Below are 7,765 nucleotides of genomic sequence, written 5' to 3'. Positions count from 1 at the left end.
ATGGGTCTGACGTGAGCTCACGTCCCGATTCTCTCTCTTTCTCCCCCCTTTCCCCCTCCTCCCTTTCCTTTCCCCCTCCCCCCCAATATTACAGGCAGAATTTCAGAGAAAAGTGTTACAGTATTAGGGGGCTGGAGCTCAGGATCACCACGCCAAGAAACCCTAGTAGCCAACAACTTAGCTATCGGAAAGAGAGGGAGAGGGGGAAAGGGGGCGGGGGGAGGAGAGAGAATGGAGAGAGAGAGAGAGAGAAAGGAAGGAAGAAACAGAGGGAAGCGAGAAGGAAGAGGAAAGAAGAGGCCGAGCTAGCGAACGTGAGTATGCTCCTTCTCCGAGTCATCCACGGAAAGAAAGGAAAGGGAGGGGGGGAAAGAAATCTACAAAGGATCACAAATCAGGGACCCCAGCTTTAACACAAGCAAAGAAGAAGAAAACTCCCAAACAAAACAAAACTTTGAAGGAGGAAAAAATAAAATAAAATAAAATACCGGTTAGGGAAGCCTCTTTCCTTGACGAGCAAAAGGTAGAACAAGACACCCCCTTTCAAAGGGTGAGTTTAAATGGGTATTCTGTTCTCCTTCCTCACCTTTCTCATCCTTGTAGTAAGGAGGCAGAAAACACCCCCTCCCCATTACTTCTCTTAGAGAACCCCAATAAGATTCCCCAATTCTATTCCTAAGATTTCCCTCCACTACCACCAAACGGGAACCTTCAAGTAGTAGTAGTAGTAGTAGCAGCAGCCCCAGAGAGTGCCCAGTTCCTCCGGGTTGGCTGGGCGCTTGGGATTGTTTAATAGAAAGATTTATATACTAAGCGTATTATTTACTTTGGGAGGGGAGGTGGCAGGCTAAGAGTATGCTAATTAGCCGGAGATTTGGCAAAGCGGGGGGGGGGGAGGTGGGTTGGTGGAAAAGGGGGTGGAATATCAATTTTTATTGCATCACCTGTCAGGAGTGTCCAATCAGCGCGGGCTTTGGGGGAATTAATTGATGAAGGTGTCTCCGGACGAGCTCACTTCACTCTGTCATTTGATTTGGAGCGAAAGCAGCGGCGGGAAGAGAGAGAGAGAGAGAGAGAGAGAGAAAGAGGGGGAATGGGTGGCTCTCCTCTTCTCCTCCGCAGCCCCCTTGCCTCACATTCCTTTATCCTGGCTGGGAAGGGGGCGTAGCCACTCGCCCAAAGCCACCAGGTAGCCAGCCTGCCTGCCTGCCTCTGGCCCGTCGGGAAACACCGGGGCCCAAACCCAGACCATTCCCCGACCCACAACCCCTTCTTCCCCCTTCCGTCCCCCAACCCAACCCACCCAGCCCTGGGCATTTTTCCACGACATGGTCCCCCCTCCTAATCCCCTTCCACCGCCGTTCCTGCCTCTCTCTCTGGGCTGATTTTCCCCTCCAAAGTTTGATCAGGAATAACAGGCTTTGTTCTTTTCTTTTTTGTCCCTCCTCCTCCTCTCCCCTCCATCCAGCAGAGATGCCTTGAGATCCAAACCCAGCACCTGGGCGAGAAGGAAATCCAGAGGACACCCCCCCTAACAAACCCCCCCCCCAATTCTCTCTCTTTTTCAATTTCTCTCTCAATCTTTGGCACCAAGAGAGGATCTGCGGGGTGGACTGCCTCCCCATCGCCACCGCACACCTTTCCCTCTCTCCTCCTCCTCCTCCTCCTCCTCCTCCTCCTCCTCCTCCTCCTCCTCCTCCTTTCCCCCTCTCTTTCCCTCTCTCCTACTGCTGGCTGTTGCAAGTGGAGCTGGGGGGCGCGGGTCCTCCTCCTGCTCCTCCTGCTCCCCCTTGTATGCCGCCTCTGCCCCAATGGTGGGGCGTCCCTGAGGCGGCGGCGGCGGCGGCGGCGTTGGCGTTGGGGCGCCATGGGAGACCTGAAGTCCGGCTTCGAGGAGGTGGACGGCGTCCGCTTGGGTTACCTGGTGATCCGGGGCAAGCAGATGTTCGCCCTCTCGCAGGTCTTCACCGATCTGCTGAAGAACATCCCTCGGACCACGGTCCACAAGCGGATGGACCACCTCAAGGTGCAGAAGCACCACTGCGACCTGGAGGAGCTCCGCAAGCTCAAGGCCATCAACTCCATCGCCTTCCACGCCGCCAAGTGCACCCTCATCTCCCGGGAGGACGTCGAGGCCCTCTACACCTCCTGCAAGACCGAGAGGGTGCTCAGGGCCAAGCGGAGGGCGGCCAGCGGCGGGCAAGAGCCCAAAGACCCCAAAGTGGCGGCGGCGGCGGCAGCGGCGGCAGCGGCGGCGGCGGCCTTTTGGAAAGACGGAGGGAAACTTTGGCTGGGGCTGAATGGAGCAGCGCCTCTGGGCAGCAGCGGCGGCAGCAACAGCAGCAGCAGCAGAAGGAAGGGATGGCGCAAAGGCACCGCTGCAAAGTCGGAGCCTTTCCTACCGGCTTCGGATCTACCTCACTTTTGGAGCCCATCGCCGGGGCTCAGCCACCCGGGACTCAGCCGGAGCCCTGGCAAAGGGTCCGCAAACTATGAAACGCCCCCGCTCCGGCCCCGCTACGTCTCCCTGGCCTCGGAGCCGCCTTGTTTCCGCAGCCTCCTCTGCTCCAAGCACCCCCACTACTACTACCACTCCTCCGCCGCCATTGCCAGCCAGCCCAAGCTCGCCGCCGCCGCTGCAGCCGCCGCCGCAGCCGCTGCAGCTGCCGCCGCCGCTGCCGTTGCCGCCCGAGGCAGCAGCCCTTTGGGTCTCGGGGGGTGTCGGTCCAAACGGAGGAAGGCGGCCCCGGAGGGAGGGTTCCTGCCTGGCTGCGGGCGCCGCCTGCTCCTGCTCCCCCGGACCCAGGCTTACAAGGCGGCCAAGAGCCCCGGGAGGCTGCCCGCCTTGAAGGGCTTCGTGGCGCCGCAGAACCCCGAGCCTTCTCCCGAGAGCTACAGCAGCGACTCCGACTCCAGCTCCTACTCCGACCAGGCGGGCAACGACTCCGATTTCTGCTCCAGTTTGACCAGCACCAGCAATTCCGGGTCTTCGGAGGAGGAAGAAGAGGAGGAGGAAGACGACGACGACGATGAAGATGAAGAAGAGGAAGGCAGCTTCGTTTCCGACTCCAGCGAACTGAGCTCCGATGAGGAGGAAGAGGAGGAAGAAGAGGAGGAGGAGGAGGAGAGCAGCTCGGAGTCGGATTCCAGCACTGGCTCCAGCCAAGTCTCGGTGCAGAGCATCCGCTTCAGGCGCACCGCTTTCTGCCCGTCGCCCGGTCTGCTCCTCCCGGCCCCGTTCTCCTCGCCTTCTCCGAGGGGCCCCGAACAGCTGCCCGGACTGGACCGGACCATCAAAGCCGAAGCCTCCGAGGAGGAGGAAGAGGAAGAAGAGGAGGAGGAAGAGGAGCAGCCGCCGAGCCAAGACTGGAGCAGTCCGGCCGCCTGGGTCCCCAAAGCCGAGCCGGGGCTGGCCTCACCGGAGAGCCCCCCTCCTCCCCCGGGCAGGCTGGGATTCGGGGAGCAGAGCCAGGCCAGCGGGGGAAGCAGCAGCCGCAGCATCCACCGACGCCGCCGAGGCCGCCCCGACGGAGAGGCTCCGGGTCCCGCCATCCTGGCACCTGGCGGAGGGAGCCCCGAGGCCGCCCTGGGCTTGCCAGGGGGAGCCAATTCCTGCAGCCCAAAGGCCAGCCCAGAGAGACTCTCCTGGGAGGGCAGGAGATGCCCCCTCGACCCCTCTCCTCCGCCTCCTCCTCCGATTCCCTTTCCTCCGACCCGGGCAGAGAGCCCCCCAGCTGCCCTGCAAGGTCTGCCAGCCAGGGATGGCCCAGAAGATGCCCACCTCCCGCGCCCCTCCAGCCCCTCTCCTGGCAGCCAGCCCTCCTCCTCCTCCTCCTCCTCCGACCTCCCTCCTCGGGACCCGCTCTCCTCTGGGCAGCTCCTCCGCCTCCCGCCCCTTGTGCCCATTGCCCAGATCAAGGTGGAGGACAGCAGTGCCAACGCCGAGTACGGAGTCCAGAGCAGCCCTCCTGGGACGCCCCCATGGCAGCCCAAGCTGGAGGCCAGTCCCCCGACGCCCCCCCGGACGACGACGAGGACCCCGACGCCGGACCTGCTCCTGCTGCTGCTGCCGGCCAAGGAAGACCCGGCCGGGCCCCCGGAGCAGCCCCCCGGGCCCACCGCCTCCACGGCACCCCCCACCCCCACCAGGACCCCGAGGACGCCCCCGCTGCCGCCCCCGGCCCCCCTCAGCCAGGCCCTGGCGGCCTGCACTTTAGGCTCCGCCGCCTCGGCTGCTGCCAAGCCCGAGGAGGAGGAGGACGACGCGGAGTACAAATTCGGCGCCCGGGTGAGGAAGAACTACCGGACCTTGGTGCTGGGCAAGCGGGCCCTGCTGCCCAGCCCGGCGCCGCTCAAGCCAAACCTGAAATCGGCCCGGAGTCCCCGGGGGCTGCCCTCCGCAACTACAACGACGGCGTCGGCGTCGGGGAAGCTCCTGGAGAGCCCCGACGGGACCCTGGAGGACCTGGGCGTCCTCGGGCGGCGCAAGCGGGTGGGCGGCAGCGTGGCCTCGGCCCTCAAGCGGCCCTTCAGCTTCCTGGGCAACTTTCCATGCCCGCCTTCTCTGGTGGTTGGCTTGGACGGGGATCTGTTGCCGGCCTACAGCTTGAACACCGCCCAGGATGCCCAGCCGCCCCCCAAGGCCCACCCGGTCTGGAGGTGGCAGCTGGGCGGCTCAGCGATACCTCTTCCCCCCAGCCACAAATTCAGGAAATTTCATTCATGAAAACGGTGGAAAGTAGGGGAGACTACCCCGACGTCGTGGTTCTTTGTGTTGGCTGGGATTTTTAAAAAATATATATTATTATAATTATAATTATTATTATTATTTCTCCCGCCGCCTTCTTGACCTTTGAAGCTGGATGGTGCGTTTCCCTCTGCTACTCCTTGGCATCCTTTCTGGTTTTATCCTCTCTTTTGGGAAGCAGAGGAAGAAGAAGCAGAAGCAGAAATTGGATTACTATTTTCTTTGCCATGAAAAGAGATCGTGGGGGAAGAAGATCGTGGGCGGGTGGGGAGGGCAGGGGAGAGTTCTAACATTCCGCAGACGGCTTCAGGCAAAAGCCTCGAGTTTATTAAACAAACAAACATACAAACAAAAACACAACACCTCAGTGGAATCTGCTAAAGCTGGAACACTTTACTGTCTCAAAATGCTAATAATGCACCCGGTACCTCAGTTCAACTGCTACAAGTAATTAAAGAGAGAGAGTGAGTGAGAGAGTGAGAGTGAGAGGGAGAGGGAGAGAGAGAGAGAGAGAGAGAGGTTGAATTACAATTCCGAACGAGCCATTAATATGTAAATGCACTAGGTTGGGAACCTGGAAGTCTCTTAAAACTGTTCCATTCCGTTTCTTCGTGGAGAAGGTGGTTGCACAGGGAAGGCTTCACTGTTATCTGTCATTCAACTGGAGAAGCCCTCTAAACTTGGTTGCAGAAGGTTCTTGTTAAATTATAACGACCCCACTTTTCCCCATCCCCTGGTTGCACTTCTGCATTGGGCAGAAGGGGATGTGTTGCCAGGTCGCCACTAGAAAAGTTACTTCAGCAGCAGCCAGTCAAGAGATATTGCTTTGCAGTTTGCAGTGGTTGTAGGGGTGGTGGTTTTGTGAGCAAAAAGGAAAGGTGTCTACGAGTAAAATGATGTGGGACAAGCCACACTATTGCAAAGAAAGAGAGGAGAATGTCCACAGTTAAAGGTTTAGGTTTGACCACCTATTTCCTACCTTGCCTACCTTCCTCAGCTCCACTCTGCTGCACAGTTTACTTGGAAGCCCCCCCCCCCCCTTTTCAATGGGATTTTCTCCCAAGGAAGTGGTCCCTAGGCTTTGCAACCTTAAGGTTAGGGTTGCTGTGAACTAAGCAATAAATGGAAGGTATACTTCTGTTGGAAGGATGGAGCTAGAGGTGGAGGTGAGGATGCTGTAGTCCATCAAATAGAGTTCTCTCAAAAAGGCAAAGCCAGACCAATGTGAGGGTCGCACACTTGGGGGGGAAATGCAAACAGATCCAGGTTGCTGAATGCAACAGAGTCCCCAGTAGAAGGAATATTCCCCATGGAGAATATACCATATTCTTGATAGCTGCTTTGGCACAAAAACTCAGGCGTTTGTTGTTGTTTTTTTAAACCAGGATATATCACTGTTTTCTCTACATCTCTGGAAACTTGACTCCCCCCCCCCCCCCCAAGCATCCTATCCTTGTAGCAGGATCATTTATTTTTATTTGTTTTACTGCACATGACAATCAGAGGCAATTGTCTATATTTGCACTTAAAAAGAAAAAAACTCGACATAGTTGAAGCAGGCAGACTTCTAGAGTCAAAGCCTTTGGGAAGAAGACATGCCCGGTGTAAAATGTTGTGACGTTGGAAGCAGTAAATCAAAAAAACGATGGAAATTTGCACTGTTGGAAAAAGCATGCTTTAGCTTTATTTTCAATTAAAACACTGTTTTAAGAAAACACGGTTTCTATGCTTATTGCAGGGTTGCCCATTGTTTTCTACTCTCTTTGGGGGTGAGTGAATGTGTGTGTGAGTGTGTGTGTGTGAGAGAGAGAGAGAGAGAGAGAAAGAGAGGGAGAGAGAGAGAGAGAGAGAGAGAGAAGTGTTAAGGGTTTCATTGGAAGAAATGATGCTTTCCAGAGGTTGGTTGTGGTTTCTTAAAAAAGATGTGATAAAAACAAACCTGAGGGAGTTGTCAGTGCTGTTCTGGTGGGGAAGAGAGGAGGCTTAGTGGAATTAAGTAGGCCTGCTGGAAATGTTAAGCATTGAGAAAGTGGTACAACAACTGAGTTGCTGTATCACCACTGCTGGGGTTGATGGTTGGCTTCTGCTTTTGTTGGTCCTTCTCACCCATGTTTTGGTAACAAAATTCCTCTTTCTGAATTGAAATTCTCAGAGATTTCACCTATAGAGCAACCGCAAGAGAATGATTTCTCCTAAATCAGGAAAGAAAACAAAACAACACTGAAATGTTTACCCTGGGCCTCTGAGTCAACATTCTCTTGTGGAAATTCACTCCCCATTTTGTTGTTGTTGTTGTTGTTGTTGTTGTTGTTGTTGTTGGGAAATGTTTTACTGCTAGCCTTTGGTGAAAAGCACCCAGGCCTGGAAATATTCCAACCTGGTGTAATATATATATATATTAAAAATCCACATTGGAGAAAGAGAATGAGAGAGGGGGTGTGTGTGAAGGAGCATAATAAGGAGGATGGCTTTCCTATCTCTGCAGGACACCTGCAGGAGATAAGTATGTTTAGAAATATACCAACCCACATCCTTCCCCGCCATCTCACCCTGTTGCAGTTGTTGTCTGTATTACTTATGTAGCTTGCTTTGCTCTAGAAAGATGGTGAAGTGCTGACCAGTGCAATTGTTGTGGAAGAAATGTTGCTGTAGTGTAGACCCTGTGTGTGACTGTGCAAAATAAGGCCTTATGTCACTCATACAGGAGACTATTTCATTCTGTCTTACTCTCCCAGCTACACACACACACACGCACGCACGCACGCACGCACACACACACACCCTCCTTTGGCTTCTTTAGCAAGGAGTGGGGGTTGGATGATTTGCAGAAGGCCTTTTCTTGGCAAAAAAGCCAAGGCTTGGAGAGGCCTCCTCTTCACACACACAACCCTCACTCCCTCCTTTTAAATCCCTCCACTGCAATTCCAAAGTGGCTCCTTCTTCCTGGGCTCCCACGCTGCTTCTCCGCAAAGGGATGCATTTCCCTTCCTTTGGTCCCTTCCACTGAAAATGGTGGGG

The 7,765-nt window shown here is 55.6% G+C and overlaps 1 protein-coding gene across 1 annotated transcript; it reads left to right on the top strand.

Annotated features, from left to right (window-relative positions):
* Positions 1 to 1,867: 1,867 nt before the first annotated feature.
* Positions 1,868 to 4,985, top strand: LOC149309955 (SKI/DACH domain-containing protein 1-like). Its single transcript, XM_089534022.1, has one exon. The coding sequence runs from the start codon at positions 1,868 to 1,870 to the stop codon at positions 4,724 to 4,726; it is 2,859 nt and encodes a 952-aa protein (XP_089390148.1). The 3' UTR covers positions 4,727 to 4,985.
* Positions 4,986 to 7,765: the final 2,780 nt, after the last annotated feature.

This window comes from Sceloporus occidentalis, unplaced genomic scaffold (assembly GCF_023333645.1).
Source record: "Sceloporus occidentalis isolate IW3139 unplaced genomic scaffold, rSceOcc1.0.p SCAF_7, whole genome shotgun sequence".
Lineage (NCBI taxonomy): Eukaryota > Metazoa > Chordata > Lepidosauria > Squamata > Phrynosomatidae > Sceloporus > Sceloporus occidentalis.
This window is presented reverse-complemented; position numbering and strand designations above follow the sequence as displayed.